Here is a 26,067-nt window from a genome sequence, read left to right as displayed (position 1 = left end):
TTTTTGTTCCTCTTGGCTGGGATCGATGGGGACCGGTGGAGGAAGAGCGGCTGGCTGTGGCTCGTCACGGTGCTCTGCTTTCCTTGGACTGTACCCAGTCACCTTCCTGGGTGGCTTAGTCGGACCGCCCTGGATTTGGAGGGGGGAAGGTGGTGTCTGTTGAGTGGGCCAAGCCTTGACTTTCTGGAAGGGGGTTGGGAGAGGTCGTTCGCTGCGCGCCTATTCTTGGAGAAGTTGGAGAAGAGGGAGAAACGTTCCAGCAGGGTGTGTGCAGAAGGAAGTATCCCTTGAGATGTAATGACTCAGAGTTTTCATTTCAGGATTTCCTTGTAATAATGGGAAAGTGAAGGCATATGGATGTGGAAAGTTGTCCTTTTCACCGAAGTGGAATTATTTAATTATGGAGCCTTCCAGTGTGCCAGGTTTTGAAAGAAATTTCTAGGTTATCTGGTCTGTATATATTATCTGCATACGTATTTATTGTGATTTTTTTTTTCTTGTGCTCGCTTCGGCAGCACATACATTGTGATTTTTTTTTCTTTATGTACGTACATTTCTTGAGAAGTACTTGGTTTACCAAACTCTTAATATCTACGTGTTTGAAAGAAAAAAAACAATTGATTAAAAAGGAAAATTACATTGAAAACAGCTGCAGGCTGTTAGCTTTACCTTCAGTGTATGTGATTAAAATACAGATTTTCCATTCTTTACTTTTTCTATTTGAGGTTGAGGGAAATGGTAAAAAAAAATAATAATAATAAAGAAGGAAAGAAAAAGAAAAAAGTTTTTTCATGTTTTTTGTTCCACTTCAGTTCTGTAAATTTTTGTCCTTTAAATGGTACAGAAATATTACGGATCAAGTGGTTTGTGCTATAGAATGAAAATAGTTAAGTGGAATGTCCTTTAAAATGTTCAGGAAATAGTCCATTATAATCCAGATTTAATTTCGACAGCATTAAGTTTTAGTTATTTTGAGCATTATAAGGATACAAAAATCTTTACCAGAAGAGGATGAATTTACAAATAGTTGGCAGTTGAATGTACTCTTCAATAAAACCATTCCTTAAATTAAACATGAGTCACCTATTTTTTTTCCTGTTTTTGCCAGATTTAGGTATTTTTTAAGGTAGTAAATGGCAAGATTTTCTAAAAAAAAAAAAAAAAAAATTCCTCTGAACAACTTTAAAATATGTCCTGCATCTAGTAATAGTTATATTAGCATTTATTAGTTTTTTTTCCAAGTGCTGCCAACATAATTTGTACATTTATTTGATTTTTGAGGCAGTAAACAGTAACGGCTCAGAATGTAAGCAATAAAAAAGGTGTGCCGTGTAGTCTCCTTCCTTTTAAAGGTCCTCCAGCCAACCACAGTTCCTTCTTATAGGAGTCAACCCCTTTATGTTTTTTAGGTATCCATCCAGGGATATTTGATACCTATGCAAACATATATTCTCCCCCTTCCTCTTTTCTTTTTTACTGTGGTAAAATACACATAGCAAAATTTATCATCTCAACCATTTTTTTTTTTTTTTTTTTTTTTTTTAAAGGAGTTTTTTTTTTTTTAAAGATTTTATTTATTTATTTGACAGAGAGAGATCACAAGTAGACAGAGAGGCAGGCAGAGAGAGAGAGAGAGAGAGGGAAGCAGGCTCCCTGCTGAGCAGAGAGCCCGATGCGGGACTCGATCCCAGGACCCTGAGATCATGACCTGAGCCGAAGGCAGCGGCTTAACCCACTGAGCCACCCAGGCGCCCTCATCTCAACCATTTTTAAGTATGCAGTTCAGAAGTTTAAATACATTGACGGTGTTGTACAACCATTACCACCAGCCGTCCTTAAAAACCTCTTCATTTTGTAGAGTGGAAGCTCTATACCCATTAAACAAGAACTCCCCGTTCTCTCCTTCCCCCAGCCTTTGGTAATCACCATTATACGTTTATGATTTTGACTAAGTACCTCATATAAGTGGGATCATACAGTATTTGTCTTTTTGTGATTGGTGTATTTCACTTAACATAATGTCTTCAAGATTCAGCCAGCATGTTGCAGAAATTCCTTCCATTTTAAAGCTGAATAATGTTCCATTGTATGTATATACCACATTTTGTTTGTCCATTCATTTATAGATTGACACTTGCATTACTTCCATGTTGGAGCTTTTGTGGATATTGCTGCTATGAACATGGGTGTCCAAATATCTCTTTAGACATAGATTTTAATTCTTTTGGATGTATACCCAGAAGTGGAATGATGGATCATATAATTAATTTTTTTTTTTGATTTTGGTTTTTTTTGGTGGATCCACCATTCTGTTTTCTATAGTGGCTGTACCATTTTATATTCCCATAAACAGTGCACAAGGGTTTCAATTTATTCACATTCCTACTAATTGATACTTTTTTTTAAAATTCCAATATAGTCAACATATAGTGTCATATTAGTTTCAGGTGTACATTATAGTGAATAAACAATACTGAATATCACCCATTGCTCATTAGGACAAATATATTCCTTAATCCCCATCACCAGTTTCACTGATTGCCCAGCCACTTCCCTTCTGGTTACCATCAGTTTGTTCTCTATAGTAAAGAGTCTGTTTTTTAGTTTACCTCTTTTTCTCACCTTTGCTCATTTGTTTCTTAAATCCCACATTCCACATATGAGTGAAATCATGTGGTATTTGTCTTTCTCTTAACTTATTTTGCTTAGCCTGCTCACTAGCTTTATCCATGTTGTTGCAAATGGCAAGAGGTCATTCCTTTTTATGGCTGGATATTCCTCTGTGTGTGTATATCCCGTATCTTCATTAATCTATTGATAGACATGGATTGCTTCCATAGTTTGGCCATTGTAAATAATGCTGCAATAAACACAGGGGTGCATGTATCTCTTTGAATTCATTGTTTTGTACTTTGGGGGTAAATACCCAGTAGTGCAATTACCGGATTATAGGGTAGTTCTATTTTTAATTTTTTTAGGAACTTCCATATTGTTTTCCAAAGTGGCTGTAGCAGTTCGCATTCCTGCCAGCAGTGCAGAGGGTTCCTTTTTCTCACATCATGACCAACACTTGTTTTTTTTTTTTTTCTCTTTTTTATTTTAGCCATTCTGATAGTTGTGAAGTGATATCTCATTGTGGTTTTGATTTGCATTTTCATGATGAAGAGTGATGCTGAACATTTTTTCATGTGTCTGTTGACCATCTGGATGTGTTTTTTATGGAAATGTCTGTTTTTGCCCATTTTAAAATTGGATTATTTGTTCTTTGGGCTTTGAGTTAAGTTCTTTATGTATTTTGTATACTAACCCATTATCAGGTATGTCATTTGCAAATCTCTTTTCCCATTCAGTAGGTTGCCTTTTAGTTTTGATGATCGTTTCTTTTGCTTTGCAGAAACTTTATTTTGATGGAGTCCCAATAGTTAATTTTGCTTTTGGTTTTCTTGTCTCAGGAGACTTACCTAGAAAAATGTTGCTATAGCCCATGTTAAGAGTCATTACTGCCTGTGTTCTCTTCTAGGATTTTTATGGTTTCAGGTTTCACATTTAGGTCTTTAATTCATTTTGAATTTATTTTTTGTGTATGGTGTGAGAAAGTGGTCCAGTTTCATTCTTTTGCATATATCTGACTAATTTTCCTTCAATACTTGGTTTTTGTTTTTTTGATAGTAGCCATTCTGAGGGGTGTGAGGTGGTATCTCCTAGTTTTGATTTGCATTTTTGTAATGATTCATGATTTTGAGCCTATTTTCATGTGTTCATGGCCATTCTTGTATCTTTTTTGGAGAAATTTCTATTCAGTTTTTTTTGCCAGTATTTTTTTTTTCTTGTTGAGTTTTAGTAGTTCTCTGGATATTAAGGGATTAATCTCTTATTGGATATATGATTTGCAAATATTTTCTCCCATTCTGTGGGTTGCTTTTTTTGTTTTGTTGATGCTGTCTTTTCATGTACAAAAATTTAAAATTTTCATGAAGTCCGTTGTGTCTAGATTTCTTTTGTTACCTTTACTTTTGGTATCATGTCCAGAGAAATCACTGGTAAATCCAAAGTCATGAATCTTCTGTCCTATGTTTTCTTCTAAGAGTTTTTATTGTTTTGGGTCTTAAGTTTAGGTCGTTTAACATTTTGAGTTAATTTTTGTAGTGTTAGGTAAAGGTCCACCTTCACGCTTTTGCACATGGATGTCCAGTTTGCTCAGCGCCGTTTGTTGAAAAGGCTTTTACTTATTGAATGGTCTTGTCACTCTTGTTAAAAATCATTTAACCGTGTGTGAGGGTTTATTTCTAGGCTTACTATTCTTTTCCATTGATCTATATGGCAGTATGCTAATATCCTACTGTTTTGATTAGTGTAGTTTTATAGTAAGTTTTGAAATGAGAAAGTATGAGCCTTCCACTTTTGTTTTTTTCAAGATTGTTTTGGATATTTGAGTTCTTAGAGATTTCATATGGATTTTAGGATGAGTTTTTCTGTTCCTGAAAAAAAGTCATTGTTATTTTCATAAGGATTCCATTGAATCTTGAGATCACTTTGGATAATACCGACATTTTAACAGTATTAAGTCTACCAGTCCATGAATGTGGGGTGTGCTTCATTTTATTTATATCCTCTTTGATTTCTTTCAATGGTGTTTTGTAGCTTTCTCTCTCTTTTTTTTTTTTTAAGATTTATTTAGAGAGCAAGTGCGAGCACAAATAGGATAAGGGTTAGAGGGAGAGGGAGAGAATCTCATGCAGACTCCCTGCTGAGTGCAGAGCCTGACTTGGGGCTCAGTCTTGTGATCTGAGATCCTGACCTGAGCCAAAATCAAGATTGGATGCTTAACTGACTGAGCCACACAGGTACCTCTGCAGTTTGCATGATACAAGCCTTTTACCTCCTTGATTAAATTAACAAATGCATTAATTCTTAAGTATTATTTTTATGCTGTTGTAAGACAATAACAATTTTCAGATTATTTTTCATATATAGAAATCAACTGATTTTGTGCATTGACTGTACCCTGCAGCGTTGCTGGATTTATTAGTTCTTACAGCTTTTTTTGTGGAGTCTTTACAGTTTTCTAAACCTTAGATATATAAATTAAATGATTTGCACAGATCATTTTACTTAATTTTCAGTGTGGATGCTTGTTATCTCTTATTTTTGCCTAGTAGTTCTGGTTAGAACTTCCAGTACTATGTTGAATAGAAATGGTGAAAGGGGGTTTCCTTGCCTTGTTCCTGATCTTAGAGGAAAAACAGTCCCTTACCACTGAGTATGATGTTTGGTGTGAGTTTTTCATATGTGGCTCTAAATTATGTAGATGTAATTTTCTTTTCCTATTTTGTTGAATTTCTTTTTTTTTTAATCATAAAAGACTACTGAATTTTATGAAATATTTTTTCTGTATCATCTGAGATGATCATATGTTTTTCAATTACCTTTTGTTTTGTTGATGTGGTCTGTTACATTGATTAATTTTTTTTAAAGATTTTATTTATTTATTTGTCAGAGAGAGAGAGAGAGACAGAGCGCGCGAGCGAGCTCACAAGCAGGCAGAGAGGCAGGCAGAGGCGGAGAGAGAAGCAGGGTCCTTGCCGAGCAAGGATCCCAGGACCCTGGGATCATGACCTGAGCCGAAGGCAGCAGCTTAGCCCACTGAGCCACCCAGGTGTCCCACATTGATTAATTTTTTGTATGTTGAACCATCCTTGTATTCCAGGATCAAATCCCACTTGTTAAAATGTGTGTAATACTTCAGTGTGCTGTCGAATTCGATTTGCTAGTATTTTGAGGATTTTTGCAGTGTTTATAAGGGATGTTGGTTTGTAGTTTTCTTTCTTGGAGTGACTGTCTTTGATACCAGGTTAATGCTGTCCTCATAGAATAAGTTAGGAAGTGTTCCCTTCAACTTTATCTCAAATTTTGAGAAGGATTGGTATTTTTTTTTAATGTTTAATAGAATTCACCAATGAAGCTTAAGGTTTAGGGTTTTTATTTGGGAGATTTTTGATTGCTGATTCAGTCTTCTCACTATGTTCAGATTCTTAATTTATTTGTGATTTAGTTTTGGTAGGTTTTATGTTTCTTGGAATTTGTCCATTTCATCTAAGTTATCCAATATTTTGGTGTAAAATTATTCAGAGTACTTTTAGTTTATTTTTGTAGAATCTGTGAATATTTCCATTTTCTAACTTTAGTATTTTGAGTTTTCTCTTTTTTATGTGTTGGTCTAGCTCAATTTTGTTGATTTTTTTTTTCAAAGAAACAACTTTTGGATTCATTGATCCCCTCCCCCCCATTTTCTAGTTCATTTTTCTATTCTGATCTTTATGATTTCCTTCTGCTAGCTTTAGGTTTAGTTTGTACTTCCTTTTCTAGATCTTTAAGCTCCCTCTTCCTTGTAACACAAATGTTAGCATGTTTATATATTGCTTTAAAGCATGCTTTGTTTTTCCATGTAATGATATGTTAAATCCCTTTCAGTATTGTATGTAGAACTTCCTCCTTTGTTTGAAGTTTTTTGCTATTGTAGTTGATGCTTCAGTGAATAAGCTTTTATATATGTCACTTTTTTTTTTTTTAAAGATTTTATTCATTTATTTGACAGACAGAAATCACAAGTAGGCAGAGAGGCAGGCAGAGAGAGAGGAAGGGAAGCAGGCTCCCCGCTGAACAGAGAGCCAGACGTGGGGCTCGATCCCAGGACCCTGGGATCATGACCTGGGCCAAAGGCAGAGGCTTTAACCCACTGAGCCACCCAGGTGCCCCTATACGTCACTTTTTATGTACAAATATATTTATGGACTGAAGACCTGGATTGCAGGGTTGGAGGGTATCTGTATTTATAATTTTGATAGATGCTGCAAACTTACTCTATATGGAAATTGTACACTTCCATGGGTAATGTATGAGTGTTTCTCAAAACCTTACTGGTAGAGAGTCTTGTCAAACTTTGGATTTTTGCCAGTCCAGTAGGTCAGAAATGGAACCTTATGGGTAAGAAGAAAGTATTCGACTTAACAGTAGATTTCTATGGCCACATTTCACGATGGCTTTTGAGAATCTCCCTGGATAATTATTAAAAGAAGATTTCTTAAGTCCTTTGATGAAATCTGTGTCAGCCTGGGAAGCTATTTTTAAGTAGTGCCCAGGTAATTCTGATCTGATGATTAGCCAGGTTTGAGAACCGTCGTTGTAGATGGCTGTTAGGACTTTATCAAAGTGAGTTTATTGACATCATTTATGAACCGTTTAGAATGCTTAATTAATCCTCTGTGTACTTTCAGACTTGGTCATCACCATTTACCATCTGAGCCCAGTAGACACTTTCTTTTTTATATTTTAGTTTTATCTTCAGAAAAATTTGCAGAAGTGAGGGTAAAGTGATAGTTGAAGCACAGTTTTATAAGAAATACAGTTTTAATAACTGTGGAACACAAGAATCCCATGAGTTTTTGTTGTTTTTTTGTTTTTATTAGAGAGCATGAGCAGGTGGTGGGGGCAGAGGGAGAGGGAGAACGAATATCTCAAGCAGATGCTGAGCTGAGCATGGAACCTGATGAGGGGGTAGATATCACGACCCTGAGGTCATGACCTGAGCTGAAATTAAGAGTTGGATGTTTAACAGACTGAGCCACTCTGGGGTGCCAAGAAACCCATGTTTTTATTCTAAATTTTCTTGCATTTGAAAGTATATATATGGCTGAAATGGGCAGCATCTTTTTGAGTACAACTAATTGTTCATCAGTTGTCATGCAGGAAATTAGCACATGTCCATCTGATACTGTTCCCAGGTTTCATATATGTCTCTGTTATAGCTAATCATTATTTATGGTTCTCCTTCATGAACTTGGTTGTCAAAATACAATATTGATTCTAGATTTCAAATACATCTTTAGTTCTACTGTTACCATCTGGTGATTTTTGTACTTGTATTGTCAAAATGCAGCACTTTTACAAATTTTAATGGCTAATGATTTTATTGAGAGGATGACCATCTTCTTTGTTCTGTATTTGCAGAGTATTTTCATTTATACTTTATATTGTAAATACCAATTAGAATAATCAATGTGATGAGTTTTAAAAATTTCACTATATTACTGTTTCTTTCCAGTCATACTTGTTTAAAGGCCAACTTTCATTTGGTCACTTAAAAGCCATATCAAGTAAATTTTGGTCTACAAATATAAAAGAATAAAAGAAGATAATATATTAGTAAAACAGGATCAAGGGACTTGTTTCAAAATACTGTATCATAAAATTCTTCCTTTTGAATGAGTGAAAAGTTTTATGTCTTTTATTAATTGCAAGTATATTGTTTACATATTTTTTAATTTGGAAAAATTTCAGTTAGGATATCATCATGATCTGAAAATTCATGGCCTGTGAATTGCTTATATAATTGATTCTGTCATTATCATAAGGGTCTAGGGTATAGCTACATGTCTTCTGATTTGTCCAATAAATGTTTTCCTCCAGTTTCCTTTTCTCTGCCATCGTGTGTGAAAATGAAAAATTCCAAGTGTTCAAGGAACACTTCTGTAGAGAACAAGCATGGATGTAGTGTCTTCAGAGTTTATATGTTCTTGAAAGAGGATGCAGTACTTTGGGCAATACAAACTGAAGGATGAAAGAATGTGATTATTTCTGTATTGCATCATTCTCTGATCTTATTTTTTTGTTATTTTTAGTTTTTTAGAAGAGTTGGCAATAACTGATGAATTCTGATATAATAATTTATGGATTGTTGAAATAGAAGGGTGTTTCAACATAGAGGAATACAACTTCACTAAAATCCCATAGTACATTTTAGATTTATAAAAAAGTTCAGTTGAACTCCTAAGATATTTAAAAGGGAATGATTTTACTACATTTAAAGATTTTTCTTTCTTTTCTTTCTTTGTAAGATCTCCAAGAAAGACTAAAAGTCACCTGGGGTGCCTGGGTGGCTCAGTGGGTTAAAGCCTCTGCCTTCGGCTCGGGTCGTGATCCCAGTGTCCTGGGATCGAGCCCCACATCATGCTCTCTGCTCGGCGGGGAGCCTGCTTCCCCCTCTCTCTCTGCCTGCTTCTGCCTACTTGTGATCTCTCTCTCTCTATGTCAAATACATAAATAAAATCTTAAAAAAAAAAAAAGACTAAAAGTCACTAAATAGAACTTCTGAGAAAAGGAACTTAGAAATTAAAATTGAATCCAGGGGACCCTGATGGAATATAAAGGGTTGAGGGCAGATTTCTGAACCCTAGTCTAGATTTAACTGTTTCAGTTTTTGGGCTAGGACTGTAGAATCTTTATTAGCATTTCTGGTTTATCCTTATGGACTTGAAATTTGAAGAAATGCTGTTTTAGGGCCTTAAGATGATTTTTAATTTGCTATCATATAGTAATATAGTATCACCCCTTATCTGCATAGTCACCAGTTGTCTGAATGCAGATGATCCTCCCTTCTGATCTATCATCAGAAGGTCAGTAGTAGCCTAACACTAGGTCACAATGCCTATGTCATTCACCTTACTTCATCTCATCATTTTATCATCTAACATCATCACAGGAAGGGCAGGTACAGTACAGTAATATCTTTAGAGAGAGAGAGAACACATTGGAGCACATTCATAGAACTTTTGTAGCATGTTTTATTGTTACTAATTTCTTACTGTGCCTAGTTGTAATTTAAACTTTATCATAGTTGTATATGTGTAGGAAAAAGCCTGGTATATATAGCTTCGGGACTATCCCTAATTCAGATATCTGCTAAGTCTTGGAATGTGTCCCTTTTGGATTAAGGGGGTACTTTAGGTTACTTTCCTGATGTTCATTTGTTGTTTCTTGTGATAATTAAAAATGTTTTGTACTGTATTGAAGCTAATTAGGCTGCTGCTATGTTTAAATAAGGGAATAATTTGATATGCTGCTTTCCTATGAAAGTAATTTACGGGACTAGAACGTTCAAGCCCTTTGCTATTGAAGAGTTCCAGGAACATAGCACTAGTGGCAGATATTTAAAGAAGAATGTGTTCTAAATTTTTTGACTTATAGAATAGGTACTTTGTTGATTTACTGTAGCATCCGTGAAGTTGATAGAAAGAAACGTAGTTGTGGCAGAGCTGAGACTAAGACTTGGCTTTTTTTTTTTTCTCCCCTCAGTATATATATATATATATATATATATTTTTTTTTTTTTTTTAAAGATTTTATTTATTTGCCAGAGACAGAGAGAGAGAGTACACACAAGCAGGCAGAAAGGCCGGCAAAGGCAGCGAGAGAAGCAGGCTCCCCGCCGAGCAAGGAGCCCGATGCGGGACTCGATCCCAGAACCCTGGGATCATAACCTGAGCCGAAGGCAGCGGCTTAACCAACTGAGCCACCCAGGCGTCCCTCCCCCCAGTATATTTTTAAATTTTTAAAAATTCGGGTATAATAGAGCTATAACCATTATATTAGTTTTAGGCATACAACATAGTGATTCTATATTTGTACATAATGTGAAATGATCACAGTAAGTCTAGTTAACATCTGTCACCACACGGTTTTTTTCCTTGTGGTGAAAACTTCTAAGATTTACTCTCTTAGCAACTTTCAAATATATAGGACAGCATTATTAACTCCAGTCATCATCCTGTACATTACATCTTCGAGACTGACTTATTTTATAAGTGGAAGTTTTGTGCCTTTTGACTCCCTTCCTCCATTTTGCCTATCTTTTTCCTTTCCCACCTCCCTCCCATCTCTGGGAATCACTAATCTATTCTCCAGTGTCATTGAGTATTTTTGTTGTTTAGATTTCACATGTAAATGAGGTCTTATGGTTACTGTTTTGACTTATTTCACATAGCATAATGCCTTTAAGGTCTGCCCATATTGTCACAAATAGCAAGATACCCCCCTTTTTTTTAATGGCTTAAAATTCCATTGTGTGTGTTTGTGTAGTCTCACATTTTCTTTATCCATTCATCCATAGATGAATGGTAAGATTTCTTCTTTTGTTATGGCTGAAAAATATTCCGTTGTGTATATATACTACCTTTTTTTTTTTTTAAACCTATTCATCCATTTGTGGACACAGCTTGCTTCCAGCTTGGCTATTTTAAATGGTGCTGCCTGGACCATGGAGATGCAGGTATCTTTAAGTTGGTGTTTTTTTCCTTCAGATAAATACCTCAGAGTGGAATTGCTGGATCATATTGTGGTTCTGTTTAATTTTTGAGGAACCTCTGTGCTGTTTTCCACAGTGGCTGTACCAATTTACATTCCCACCAGTGGTGTAAAAGGGTTCCTTTTTCTCCGTATCTTCACTAACACTTATTTCTTGTCATTTTGATAATAGCCATTCTACTGGTGGTGTACCTCATTCTCTCTCTTTTTTTTTTAAAGACCATCTTTTTTTTTTTTTTAATTTTTAAAAAATTATTTATTTATTTGACAGAGATCACAAGTAGGCAGAGAGGCAGGCAGAGAGAGAGAGGAGGAAGCAGGCTCCCCGCCGAGCAGAGAGCCTGATGCAGGGCTCGATCCCAGGACCCTGGGATCATGACCTGAGCCAAAGGCAGAGGCTTTAACCTACTGAGCCACTCAGGTGCCCCCTCATTCTCATTTTGATTTACATTTCCCTAATGATTAATGATGTTGAGTTGAGTATCTTTTCATATACACGTTTGCCATCTGTAGGTGTTTGGAAAAATGTCTATTTGGCTCCTCTGTCCAATTTTGAATCATTTTTCTTTGTTTTTTTTGGTCTTGAGTTATTTTGGATATTAACTCTTTATCAAATATATGACTTGGAAATATTTTTTCTTGTTTTGTAAGTTGCCTTTTAGTTTATTGACTGTTTTCTTTGCTCTGCAGGGTTTTTTTAGTTTGACATAGTCCCCACTTGTTTATTTTTCTTTTGCTGCATTTACTTTTGGTGTTATATCCAAAAAAAAATCATCACTAAGACCAATGTCAAGGAGCTTGTCATCTGTATTTTTTTCCTAGGGGTTTTTAGGCCTAAGTTCTAATCCTTAATCCATTTTGAGTTGATTTTTGTGTATGGTATAAGATACTGGTCCGGTTTAATTGTTTTGCATGTGTTTGTCCAACTTTTCCAGCAACTTTCTTCATTGTATATTCCTGGCTTCTTTGTCATAAGTTAATTGACCACACATGTGTGGGTTTATTTCTGGCTTTTTTGTTCCATTGATCTGTATGTCTGTTTTTATTCCAGTAGCTCACCCTTTTGATTACTATAGCTTTATAAGGTAATTTGAAATCTGGAAGTGTGCCGCTTCTAGTCTATTCTTTCAAGATAAAATTTTAGGATTTTTTAAATTTTAGTCCTTTGAAAATGCTATTGGAATTTTTGTAGAGATTGTATTAAATCTGTAGATTGCTTGGGGAAGCATGTACTTTTTAACAATATTAAGTCTTCCAATCCATGAGCATAGAATATCTTTTTATTTGTATTGTCTTCAGTTTTTTTCATCCTTGTTTTATGGTTTCAGTTTACAGGTCTTTCATCTCTTTGATTATTTATTTCTAAATATCTTATTTTTTGGATGCATTTGTAAATGGGATTTTTTTTCTAATTTCTCTTTTAGCTTATTAGTGTGTAGAAACAGGTGATTTTTATATATTGTTTTTTTTTTTAATCCTATAATTCTACTGAACTTGTATATTAGCTCAGTTTTTTGATGGAGTCTTTAGGCTTTCCAAACGTAATATATCACCCACAATACAGACAGTTTCAACTTCTTCCTTTCCAGTTTTGATGCCTTTTTTTCCTTACCTAATTGCTCTGGCTAGGACTTCCAATACTGTATTGAGTAAAAGTGGCAAGAGTGAGCATCCTCATCTCTACATTTTATTTTTGATGTCACACTTATTTTTCTTTTGTATATTCCTTAGCAAATTATTATACTTAGTTATTTTTACTTTTGTTTTTTAGCATTCATAACTAGCTTTATAAGTGATTGCATCTTTATGGTACTAGATAATTCTGAATTTTACAATATATTTATTTTTGCTAGTGAGATTCATACTTTCTTATATTTTCCTGTAATTGGCACCCTTCGGTTCCTTGTAAGACACATCTAGTGGTGATGAATCCCATTAGCTTTTGATTGTCTGGAAAACTTATCTCTCCTTCAATTTTTTTTTTTTTAAAGATTTTATTTATTTATTTAAGAGATAATGAGAGAGAGAGAGTGCATGAAAGGGGAGAGGGTCAGAGAGAGAAGCAGACTCCCTACTGTGGGCGGACTCGATCATGGGACTCCAGGATCTTGACCTGAGCTGAAGGCAGTTGCTTAACCAACTGAGCCACCCAGTATCCAGTCCTTCAGTTCTTAAGGAGAGTTTTACTGAGTAGAGTATTCTTGGTGGCAGTTTTTTTTTTTATATCATGGCACGTCTTCTGGCCTGCAGAGTTTCAGCTGAAAAGTGTGCTTAGTGTCTTATGGCTGTTCCTTTGTACATAACCTGTTTTTTTTCTCCTTCTGCTTTTAAGATTCTCTCTCTTTTTAAACACTTGACATTATAATGTGTTTTGATGTGGGTTTCTTTGGGTTCATGTTATTTGGAACTTTTTGGACTTCCTGGATCTCTGTATCTGTTTCCTTTCTCAGGATAGGGAAGTTTTAGCCATTTATTTTTTCAAGTAAGTGTTCTTCTGCCCCTTTCTGCCTTCTCCTGGGACCCTTATAATGGGAATGTTGGTTTTGTTGCTGTCCTGTTAGTCTCTTAAGCTATCTTTACTCCCTCACCCATCCTTTGTTGTTGTTGTTATTATTGTTGCTGCTGCTCTGATTGGATTAGTTGTACTACTCAGTTTTTGAGTTCATGAATTCTATGTTCTACTTAATTTAACCTGTTGTTGAATCCTTCTGTTGTATTTTCAGTTATGTTATTGTATTTTTTAGCTCTTTGACTTCTACTTGGTACTTTCATATGTACTCTTTTGAAATTTTCACTTTTTTCACCCATTGTTCTCCTGAGCTAGGTGAGCATCTCTATATCTGTTATTTTGAGTTGTCAGGTGTATTTTTTATCTTCATTTCATTAAGGTCTTTTACTGAAGTTATATCTTGTTCTCTTGGAATATCCCTTTGTTTCTCCATTTTCCTTGACTTTCTGTTGATTTCAATGATTAGATTAAAAAACCATCTTTCTTACTCTTGAGTGACACAGACCATAGAAGAGATGGATCTTATCATTTAACTCAGTTCTTGGTTGTATCTCAAAACTTTTTAAATTGTCCAAGCAGCCTATTTTATTCTTAGTTGCTCCTGGTAGTTGATGGTATGCTGAGATCCAACCAAGTTCCAAAAGGGAGAATCTCAGGTCCTAGATTCAGACTGATTGGAAGCTAGACCTTCGGGCAGCAACTTTTAAAGTATGCAGAATACCTCTTTCAGGGGAAGATTTCTGTCTGCTCATTCTGTTTTGTGCCCTAGGGTGATAGCCAGTTCACTTTTGTTGTTGTTGTTGTTGTTACAGTCGTGTTGAACCTGTGAATACAGGCTTCCTGGCTACTAAAGCCTGTTTATCTGGGGATGTGCCTTATGGGCAGCTTGTACTTCAGCTTCTTTCTTGGAGACACCAGTGACCTGATATGGGGCAAAAGGAGAATGCCTAGATGGCACCCACTGGCCTCCCCGTTTCTGGAGACAATTGTAGTCAGCCCTTGGATGTGTGTTTAATTAGAAGGCTATATTCAGGCCACAGCTATGAAGGAAGATAAGCTAATCAACTTCTTTCATAGAAAGACTTGGGGGGGGGGTGGAATTTATTTCATTCTGCTGTGTCTGCCTTGTGCCGTGGGGAAGATAGCCTATTAACAGCTGTTCTGTTTGTTAGAGTGTTATGGGATTGATGAATTTAAGCCAAGCTGGCCACCAGAACCAGGCAAACAAGGATTGTCTTCTGGGCAGCAGCTACAAAAGCTAGAGTACCAGGAGTGTTGTAACTACAGTTTAAGATCACGGATTCTACAGTCCCGAGTTTTCATCGTCCTATGATTTTTTTTTTAACAGCTGGGATAAATAAACAAATACCATTTTAACTTAATCACTCGTCATTTAAAAAAAAATGGAGACTAGTTGTAGCAGTTGGTTTGATTGAGGGAGTGAGATCAACAACTCAGAAAATTATATGTATTGCCGTTCTAGGTGATATTATCTGGAAAACTTTACTAGTATGTTTGCTAATGTTTCCTACTTCATTAACCAGAGTGTTGCAGCTGGAAAGCAAATTAACTAGATGTTCCAAAATATTACATACGGTATTTGAGTTACAGAAACCTTTAGTCTGTACGTACATAAAGACTCCAAAGAAGCTGCCCTGACATTACCTTGAGGAGATGGAGAGTCAAATGGGAAAGTTGATACTGAGGCAGAATAGTCAGGTATTTTTTATTTTTAGATGTTCTAAAGAAACCCTGTAAATATTCCGAGCCCTGAGAAACCTCTTAGTAGAAACTAATTTGGGGGTTATTTTCTAAGGCCTAGGGATGCATTGGGTGCAGAGACCTTTCATTATGCATGGAGAGAGTTGAGAGTCTGTGAGGTTGCAAAGAGTTTAGAGTGGGCCAAACCTGGGCTAGGAGTAAGTAGAGATACCAGTTCTTTCCAGGAATTAAACCAGTGAAACAAAGCTATTAGGAATGTTGTGCTAAACGCTGGTAGAGTAGATGGCAAGACATTTTGCCTACTAATCTCAGGGTCAGTAGGATCTATACCTTGTTATTGATTCTTAGCTGAAGGAGAGGCCTAGAAACAAAATTCTATAGTCAGCACAACAATAGCATGGGAGAGGAGTTTCAAGTGAAAGTAAAATGAGAAATTCACATACTGATGTAACAGAATTATTTTCACAATCCCCTTAAGTCTCATTAATGGTCATTCTGAAATTCCAATCATACTTGAAAGGATTTTTCAAAGGTAGTTTGGTAGTTCTTCAAAAAGGGCTAATTATTTTTGACATTAGATCAAAGATTAACTCATATAAGTTAATGGACCCCTTCAGAAAAATAATACAAGAAATTTATTATTCTCCCTGAAAGCTTTGAACAGTTTGTGTTCAAAGACATAGACATGAAAGATTTTAAAAATTTGAACTTTTCAATGAATGTTTGAATATATCTTGTTTACTGCTATTTTGATAATATTGGTCAAAATTTAACAAACGTTTGACTTCTTTTACAATAAGGAATCATGCTAGATAAATAAGAAATTAAGGCCTTGATCTCAAGAGCAGAGAAACTCACTATATAATAAAAGGCAAATAAAACTTCTGAAGTGAGAGAAACAATGTTAGACTGAGGTCATTAGAGGTATCCTTACAGAAGTGGCTCTTGACTGAGATTTTGAGAGAAGTCTTCGAAGTACATTCCAGGAAGAGAAAGCAAGTTTTTGCAGATGCAGGGCAAAGAAGAACTCCACCAGTGTGGGAAATAGCAAGTAGTTTGTGGCTAGAATGTTGTAATGCTTAGAAAGAAATGATGTGAAATGAAGCCATAAAAATAGTTTGTGAAGTAAAATCATTGAGAAATCCTTTATATTTTAGAAGAATGATGAGTTAATTAAGGTCACATACTTAGAGCAAACCTGCAACTGAATCCTTATCATAAGGTGGGGTTATATTTGTTATTTAAAGAATGTCTGAAAAGCCTATTTCTTTCCTGGGATTAAGTTTGAGTATTTGTGAGTATGAAGTAACTTCTGGGGAATGAGTGAGCTAAGAGTTGTTCAGACAATTTTGGTTAATATTTGTTTAAGGGAAAGCTTCTATGAGGAAAATGTTTGAGAAAACTGCTGAGTTTTGAAATTTACCACTCATCCGGTTCCTTTTTCATAAGGAAAAGGGGATCTTATAGGTAGCCAGTGGCAGAACTAGAAGTAGAAACCAAAAATAGTGATAGTACTAGATTAAAAGTCAACATTTATTCCAGTGAATTTAAAATGATTTTATGATGTTGATAAAATGATTGGAAATGTAAATAAAACATGTTTAAGAAGGAAGCTTAATGATTTTTTTGAGACAGAGAAAAGGTAGTGTATTTTGTTTCCCTGGATTAATAGAATTAAACAATTTCTTATTGTGCTTTCTCATGAATTTGCATTTTATTCACAGATACAAGCCCTATGTTCTCCTTAAAAACTGTATGAGGCCATTTTTTTTTTTTAAAGGTTTATTTTATTTCTTTGAGAGAGAAAGGCAGGGTGAGAACATGAGTAGGGTGGGCAGGGAGAGGGAGAAATAGTTTCAGGCCTGATGTGGGGACAATCCCAGGACCCTAAGATCATGACCTGAGTGGAAAGCAGACACTTAACTGACTGAGACACCCAAGCACCCCTTTATTGGGCCATTTTTATTTGGCATTTTTATTCAAGTGTCTAACCCAAGAAAATTAAAAAAAAAAAAAAAAAGAAAAGAGAAAGAAAAGAAAAATTAGTAACTCAGACAATTAATTTGAATTGACATTTTTCCAAAGATCTACAGATGGCCAATAAGCAGATGAAAAGGTGCTGAACATCATTGGCTATTAGAGAAATACAAATCAGAACTGCAGTGGGATGCTGCTTCACAGGAAGGTGGCTATAATAAAAAAGATAATAGCAAGTATTGGCAAGATGTGGAGAAATTGGAACTCTCCCTTACATGCTGCTGGTGGGAATGTAAAGTGGAACAGTTATTTTGGAACCCAGTTTGGCAGTTCCTCAAAAAGTGAAACAGAGTTACCATGTGACCCAGCAACTCTACTCTTAGCTGAATACCAAGAGAATTAAACATGTATGTGTTTACATAAACACTTGGATGTAAATGCTCATTAGCATCATTAGTAGCATTATCCTTAATAGTCAAAAAGTGTGAAAACCCAAAATGTTAGTGACTGATAAATGGATACCGAAAATGTAGCATGTCCATAGTGTGGAATGTTTGTCAGTCATAAAAAGGAATGGAGTACTGGTACATGCTGTAGCATGAATGAACTTTGAAGGTGTTAACGTTAAGTGAAAAAGAAACAGATAGGAGAGTCCTCATATTCTGTGATTCTTGATTAAATATCCAGAATAGGCAAATCAAGAATCAGAAAATAGATTTTTAGTTGTCTGGAGCTGGAGGGAGGGGAGAATGGATAAGCATGGAGTTTTGGGGGGAAGGGTAATAGAAATGTTCTAATATTAGATGGTAGGGATGGCTGCACAACTGCAGATCTATTAAAACTGTAGAATTGTATACTTTAAAAAAGTGAATTTTTGGTGTGCAAAGTATATACATTTTTCCTTAAGATTTTTTTCTTAAGATTTCTTAAGAGTTCTTAAAGATTTATTTATTAAAGAGAGTGAGCACGCTCATGGGTGGGGGGTGGGGTGGGGCAGAGGGAGAGGCAGAGAGAATCTCAAGCATCCTGCACTGAGCTCTGAGCTGATGTGGGGCTTGATGTCTAGACCCCTGAGATCATGACCTGAGCCAAAACCAAGAGTTGGATGCTTAACTGACTGTGCCACCCAGGTGCCCCAAAGTACATAAACTTTTTAAAAAGTATTGTTACTCAGCATTCAACCAAGAGACAGAAGCCATATAGTTATTTAAACAGTGAAAAAATTTAATGTATGGTATTATTAACTATAACAAGATTAAAGGAATAAGAATTGTAAAAAGTAAAGTAGGTAAAAAGAACTTTAATGAATACAGGAAGAGCAGATTTAATAAGTATCTACTAACCTCGGGGTGAGTTAGAGTGCCCCAAGAAGAGGCTGCCCTCTTCCCATGCCTGGCAGCACAGGCCTTGTTGGAGAGTGCAGCTGTTGCTCAGTGGATAATGAAGTTGGTTTCTCAAAACCAAACTTACTGGAAATCTCCCTGTGGAGTGCTTGTGGAAGTTACAGGAAGGTGCTGCACCTTGGAACTTGCTGCACATGAGGGTAGTGTTAGGGAAAGCTACACATGGGGAGATGCCTTGCAGGTGGCACCATGCTGAGAAGCTGCTGAACAGTGCTGGGGTTGGTGTTGGTTTTGTGGACTGAAGGAGTTGGGTTCTTAAGAAGCTGCTTCCTGCCAGGAGCAAGGTGCTAGAGAAGCAGGTTCTTCAGGAGGCTGGCTGGAGTGGTATACTGGAAACTGGAATGAAAAACCTTTTCTCCTCCAGTGTATCTCCAGCTCCCTACCCTGACGAAGTTCAGCCTCCGCTAGCTGGCGACAGAGCATTATTTAAAACGCCCTGTTCCATTTGCAGAGGCCCCAGTAATGTGTGGATTTGGAGATGATAGGTAATAAATTGATAGCCAGCTCAAGAACCTCTGATATACCTATGCTATGCCAGTTTTGGTATATATTGTTTTGTTGGGTTTAAAGAAAGTACCAGATACTCATCTCAAAATTTTCAAATATATATCCTTGTGATACTTTTAGAGAACTTTGTTTTAAATTCTTACATTATTACAAAAGCCAGTGGTCATTAGAAAACACTGAACAGTATAGAAATGTTTAAAATGTAATAATTTCCATCTTATTCCTCAGTCCTTTATTATCTGTATCATTAATGTGTCCTAAAGATAAAATTACTGTTAGTGATTAGTGTATATTGTTTTTTCTAAATACATATATAAGAATATATGTGTGTGTGTGTGTGTGTGTGTGTGTGTGTGTGTGTGTGTGTGTGTGTTTATTTCATAGATATGGTCTAGGAGCCCTTATAGGTTTTTGTTTGGATATAATGCTTTCTCATTTACCAAGCACTTGTGTAAGCTAGGCAAGTCACATAATTGTTCTATTTGATTTTTTAAACTTTTGAAATTAAGGGACTTTTCCTTGAAGGGAAATTTAAGATCTTCAGTGAATATAGTTTGATAGTAGTAGTAAGGAAGGGGGATGTAGTTTGGTAACCAGTAATCAGTTTTTAGTATAGGCTAGATGTTCATATTTTTCCGTGTTTTGCAATTAAGTGTTTCTTAATGTGTTAAAAATTTATAGATGTTTATATGTTTTGCTGTTTTACACATATTACTTAAATTTCAGGGATGCCTTGGTGGCTCAGTTGGTTAAGCGTCTGTCTTGGGTTCAGGTCATGATCCCAAGGTCGTGGGATTCATTTCCACATCTAGCTCCTTGCTCAGCAGGGAGCCTGCTTCTCCCTCTGCCTGCAGCTCTCCCTGTTTGTGTGCATGCGCTCTCTGACAAATAAAATCTTAAAAACAAAATCTTTTTTTTTCAATGAAATTAGAGTTACAGGATTTTTTTTTTTTTTTCTTTAGAAAAATCCTGCAAAAATGTCTCTGTACCCATCTCTTGAAGACCTGAAGGTAGACAAAGTTATTCAGGTATGTTCAAGTTGTTTATGTACTTTTCTTCAATATATAGGGTCCTACATTGTGCTTATAGATGAAGTGAAGCAAAGAACTTAAATAGCAGATGTATCCATTTTTACATTTATACATTTTTCAGTTCATTGATTGCAGACTAAAATTACAGAAAAGTTACAAATTTTTTTTTGTCACTGAATTAATGGACTTGGGATATTATTTCTTTAAAACTGTACTTAACCTCTTTCAACAAAGATTGATTTTAAGACTAAAATTTAAATTAAATACCATATATTTGAGTTGGTAAAATATACTTCAACTCTCTAGATAGTGATAGTTTTGTTTAAAATTAGTACATTGTTCTTTCAGATAGGACCTATCTTTAAAAATAATTCTTTGCCTTTACTTTGAAGTTAAAAATTACAGAAATGCTCTTTGAAGTATAAATGCACAATGAAAGCGAAGTAATTTATTTTCTTTTAGGTGTAAGTAGCAGACAGTTCATGTATTCATCCTCTTAATGTCTAAATGTTAGGTATTACAGTGTTTCTAATTTAATGAAGTCAAAAATTTTTTTGTAGTCCTTAGAGTAAGTATTAGCTTTGAAAATAGGTGCTTCTGCTTAAGAAAGTTTGGGAATAGGGGTCAAGTCTGGCTGTTTTGTAAGTTTTTATTCTGTTTAGCTGGGGATAATTTGTAATACTTCAAAGCTGCTTACACTGAGAACCCTTTTACTTGGGGCCTTGGCCCTAGTGTACTCTAAGTAAAGATTTACTTCTTAATAATTATTTAATGGGCATAAAAATTTATTACAAACTTGTGATAAGTCTTAAGCAATGTCAAGTATAAAAGTGTCTTTCAGGCAAAATGTTGGCCTTTCTAGGGTGAAAACCCCCAGCAATAATAGTGGAATTGTTACATATAACAGTGATTGGGTAAATATGGGGGGAGATCATGATGAACACATATTCTACATCATAAATCCACTGAGGATATTAAAATGTGGTTTGTAAAATCTCTGAAATCTGTTCCTCTGGTAAAGGCTTTGATGCTTCAGTGTTAAGGGGTTTGTTCAGTTACCTTAAATGTTCTATTCTTTCTTTAGTATTTTGTCAGTATTTTTCTCATGGGGTTTTTATTTCTACAAAGTTCATCTGAACACACATACTTTGTTTTTAAAAAGCTTTTATCTAAAATATGTTGCCTTCATGAATAACAAGCTATCAGTATGACAGCAGAGCAATAAATAAGAAGGATTTGCAGACAGATGTGAATGAATGACTAATCTGTTTTCATTCTTTTTTGTTAGTTTTTATAGAATTGAACTATTAAGCATCTGCCTTCAGCTCAGGTTGTGATCTCAGGGTCCTGGGATTGAGTCCCAGTTACACCACAGCAAAGTTGCAGCAGTGAACTGGCAGTTCTCCTATTTTGTAAATTATTTTACAAAGGCATTAGGCTGTTGCTTTTAGCATCATAAAATCCCTGAATCTCTATCCGTTATGAATCCTTAACAGAAGTCTGTGGTAGTTACACCTGTATAAAATAAGCTTTTAAGAAACAGTGATGTAGTGTCACCTGGGTGGCTCAGTCTGTTTAGCATCTGACTTAAGCTCAGGTTATGATTCCTGGGATTGAGCCCTGCATTGGGCTCCTAGCTCCCTGAGGAGCCTGCTTCTTCCTCTTCCTTTGTCCGCCACTCTCCCTGCTTGTGCTCGCTCTTGCTCTCTGTCTCTCTCTCTCTGTCAACTAAATAATAAAATCTTAAAAAGAAACAGCGATGTAACAGAGACCCAGTCTTTACTAGTCTCCTAAGACCATGAGCATGGCTCCACACACAGGCTCTGGCAGTAACTGTGTGCTTCTTGGGGGACCTCATTACCTTTTTTTTTTTTTTTTTTTTTAAGTACTTTGAGATTCCACGTAGGTCTGAAATAATATGCTACATTTAATGACATAGAGTCTTTAATTCCTTGATGTACCATCTTCTTTTCTGTTTTACTTTTACTACAGATTACATAATAAATATATGACTATTACAGAGCTTTCTATATATAGTATTCTTACTTCAGTATTGTTGTACAAGAATAAAAGCAACGAGTGAAATAATAGAAAATAATAACCAATGTAAAAAGGAACAATTTAAAAAATTAATACATTTTATTATTTTTTTTATTCTAGAGAGGAGAGTGAGCAGGGGAGAGGCAGAAGTAGAGGGAGAGAGAATCTTAAGCAGACTATACACTGAGTGCAGAGCCGGACTCGGGGCTTGATTTCACAACCCTGAGGTCATGTATAACCTGAGATGAAAGCGAGTCAGGCACTTAACCCACTGCATTATCCAGGTGCCTCACTACATTGTTATTTATTTATTTGTTTATTTTTTTTAAAGGTTTTATGTATTTATTTGACAGAGACACAGCAAGGGAGGGAACACAAGCAAGGGGAGTGGGAGGGGGAGAAGCAGGCTTCCCGCTGAGCAGGGAGCCCTGTGGGGCTCGATCACAGGACCCTAGGATCATGACCTGAGCCAAAGGCAGATGCTTAATGACTGAGCCACCAGGCACCCTACATTCTATTTTTTAAAGCAGTTTTAGGTTCATAGCAAAATTGAATGGAAGGCACAAAGACTTTACATCTTAATTGCCCCTTCCCCAACAAATACACACAGTACATCCTCCTCCACTCTTAGTAGTCTCACCTGAGTGGTGCATTTGTTACTGTTGATTAACATACATTAACATGTTATTACCAAAGTCGATAGTTGACATTAGGGTTCACTCTTGGTGTTATATACTTGGTGGTGTTTTGACAAATGTGTAATGACATATAGACACCATTGTAGTACTGTATAGAATGTAGTTTCATATAGAAGTCTATTACAGAATACTGCCCTAAAATTTCTTGTCTATTTTTCCCTCCCTCTTTACTCAGTAATCTCTGGCAACTGCTGATCTTTTTACTCTCTCTGTAGTTTGCCTTTTCCAAAATGTCATACATTTGGAATCACACTATATTCAGGCTTTTCAGATTGGTTTCTTTCACTTAATAATATGCATTGAAGTTTCCTCCATGTCTTTTCATGGCTTGATAGTTATTTCCTTTGAGTGAACGGTGTTTTTTTTTGTTTGTTTGTTTGTTTTTTTTCTTAGAGATTATCCAAGAAGTAATCTACTGGCTCCTAGCTCCTTTTAGTTGATATTTGGTGAAAGTGTACTTTGAGTTTGTAAACTATTATTTAAAATTACAGAGATTTTCATTGCATTTTATTTCAATTTAGAATGTGACAAATTGTAAAACAATAAATACTTAAGTATGATGTAATACCAAGCATATCAGAACATTTAAAATCCAATGAGGGAAGTAGAATCCAATGCTTTTATAGGCTGTACTTACTTAAATTAAGCATACATCACTCCAGGCATCTTTGAGACTACTCTTGTCATTAATTTCAGGGCTAGGCTAAGGCGTAAGTATAAACTTCATTATGTGATCCACATATTTCCTATTAAGTAAAAAGTGATAATAGAGATTGGCCATACAACCAATCTTGTCTCTAAATGATACATGGCTATTTTAGAAAGTCAGACCTATCCGTATAGGAAAAAGGATTTTGTCCTGGAATACTTATCGTGACATAGGCTATGAAGGCAGCCTGAGGGGAGTTCCTGGCATACTTGAGCATGAGTAGCATTTTTTTTTTTTTTTTTTTTAAAGATTTTATTTGGGGCGCTTGGGTGGCTCAGTGGGTTAAGCCTCTGCCTTCAGCTCAGGTCATGATCTCAGGGTCCTAGGATGTAGCCCTACATTGGGCTCTCTGCTCAGCGGGGAGCCTGTTTCCCTTTCTCTCTCTCCCTGCTTGCCTCTCTGTCCACTTGTGATCTCTGGCTGTCAGATAAATAAATAAAATCTTTAAAAAAAAAAAGTACTAAACTTAACTTACAAATTATATAAGACTTTTAAGTAAGTATATATATATATAGCATTGTTAGAATTTTCTTCTTTTCTTTTTCAGGCTCAAACTGCCTTTTCCGCAAACCCTGGCAACCCAGCAATTTTGTCTGAAGCTTCTGCTCCCATCTCTCAAGATGGAAGTAGGTTTATATTTTGGGTTCATTCTTGAACTGAAAATATTTAAGTCTTCTTTTACTAAAATAGGGAATCCAAGGTTTTTTTAACCTGCAGCATAAAATATGTGGTTAAAAGTTCTAGTAATAGAAAAAAATGTTTACTTAAAAAAAAACCCTTTAATCAAGAAAATGAACTATGAATATGAAGATAGGTTTTTATAACTTAATCAGAATTAAGTGAATTCAGTTAAATACCAACCCTCATAAGTCCCTAACTTAGACTGATTGATTTATGAAGAAACCGTGTATATGAACTGTGCCCCATGCTACTGCTCTTGAACTTCTGAACTGTCCTCCATCATTGTGGGGTGAGGGTGGGTTTTGAAGTTTGCAATCACCTCCTCTGGGGGAGCTTCCCAAATTCTGGAATCTTTATTAGGTCTCCATATACTTCTCGTTGGTTCCTTTTCCTTCTAAGTTTATAGGGATTTAGGACAGAGCCCCTAAATAATATGACTTAAGATAAAAAGAGTATTAAATAGGATTTTATAGCCAGATATAACTATTGATAACATTCTTTTAGAAAATTCATTTTAAGTCACAAATCATGTAAAAAAGAACATTTGGAAATAGTACATAACTGTGCTACTAAGTTAAGTACTGTTAATATTTAAATATACTGTTTCTAAGATTTCATTGGAATGTGGTTAACTTTTTTTAAAATGGTAAGATACTAAATATAAACACTTTTACAAGCCTTGATTTTTTTTTTTTATTGTAGTTCAGAGGAATCATTTCATAGCAGCATTTATTAAATGAGTTGTAAAGTTGCTGACTTGACAATAAACATTTTAGTCAGATCTGAGGTGGAGAATCAGTGGTATGCTTATGAAATTCCTAATCAAAATAGGTTTATTTTAGGAAAAAAGAAAGGCAAGATAATTTATTTGGAAGAATTATTTCCATCTTGACGAAACTTTCTGTATTTCGGATTTCTAATTACCATTACTAAGATAAGGAGATGATTTTCCAAATTGCTTATTTAGATTCATTCTAGCTTTTATAAAATAAATGTAATTTTTTAACACAAATAGAAGCCCATAATAACAACAGTGTTCATTTTAAATATTCTAATTTTTAATTCATTCATATTAGATCTCTATCCTAAATTGTATCCGGAGCTCTCCCAGTACATGGGCCTGAGTTTAAATGAAGAGGAAATCCGTGCAAATATGGCCGTGGTCCCTGGAGCACCAGTTCAGGGGGTACGTATACTGTACTTAATTTTGAATTGTATAAAATCATATTTTAGACATAGACAAAAGCTTTCCTCTTCATGACTAACTGACAAATTTATAATTTTAGCATTGCTCTCTCTTTTCTAATTTTAGACTGCCTTCTGGATATCACTTGTTAATGATTTACTTTCTTTTAACCTTTTACTACTCTTCTAATTTATTAGGAGTTAAAGATTTATTAGGACTAGTCCATTCTCCTTAGTCTTCTGCATTTAGTCAGTTACTAAGACCTAGTGATTCTGTCCTCCCCATGTTTCTTGTATTCACTTTATCCATTCCAGTCCTACTGTAACCCTCTTCTGGGTTTCTATACTTCTAACCTAGATTATCACAGTCATCTCTTAAATTTTCTCTAGTAACTTCTTATAGCAAACAGCACTAAGCTGCTGCTGGGTTAATCTTTCTGAAGTATAGGTCTGTCATATCTTTTTT

The 26,067-nt window shown here is 35.5% G+C and overlaps 1 protein-coding gene across 6 annotated transcripts in view; it reads left to right on the top strand.

The window, feature by feature from the left end:
* Positions 1-26,067, top strand: part of LOC111155418 (syndecan binding protein) — a 45,585-nt gene that overhangs the window by 515 nt on the left and 19,003 nt on the right. For 2 of the 6 annotated variants that reach the window (XM_022515562.1, XM_022515561.1), the window contains exons 1-4: positions 14,445-14,453; positions 20,220-20,285; positions 24,283-24,361; positions 25,493-25,602. In XM_022515562.1, the coding sequence (XP_022371270.1) occupies positions 20,235-20,285; positions 24,283-24,361; positions 25,493-25,602 (240 nt within the window). In that variant the 5' untranslated portion in view covers positions 14,445-14,453; positions 20,220-20,234. Of the gene's footprint in view, positions 1-221; positions 265-14,444; positions 14,454-20,219; positions 20,286-24,282; positions 24,362-25,492; positions 25,603-26,067 lie in introns of those variants that run through there. The other 4 variants (XM_022515557.1, XM_022515559.1, XM_022515558.1 and 1 more) reach the window with 3 other exon arrangements.

The sequence above is a fragment of the Enhydra lutris genome, unplaced genomic scaffold, assembly GCF_002288905.1.
Source record: "Enhydra lutris kenyoni isolate GAN:26980312 unplaced genomic scaffold, ASM228890v2 scaffoldscaffold41, whole genome shotgun sequence".
Lineage (NCBI taxonomy): Eukaryota > Metazoa > Chordata > Mammalia > Carnivora > Mustelidae > Enhydra > Enhydra lutris.
Note: the sequence above shows the minus strand (reverse complement) of the source record. Positions and strands in the feature narration are given on the sequence as shown.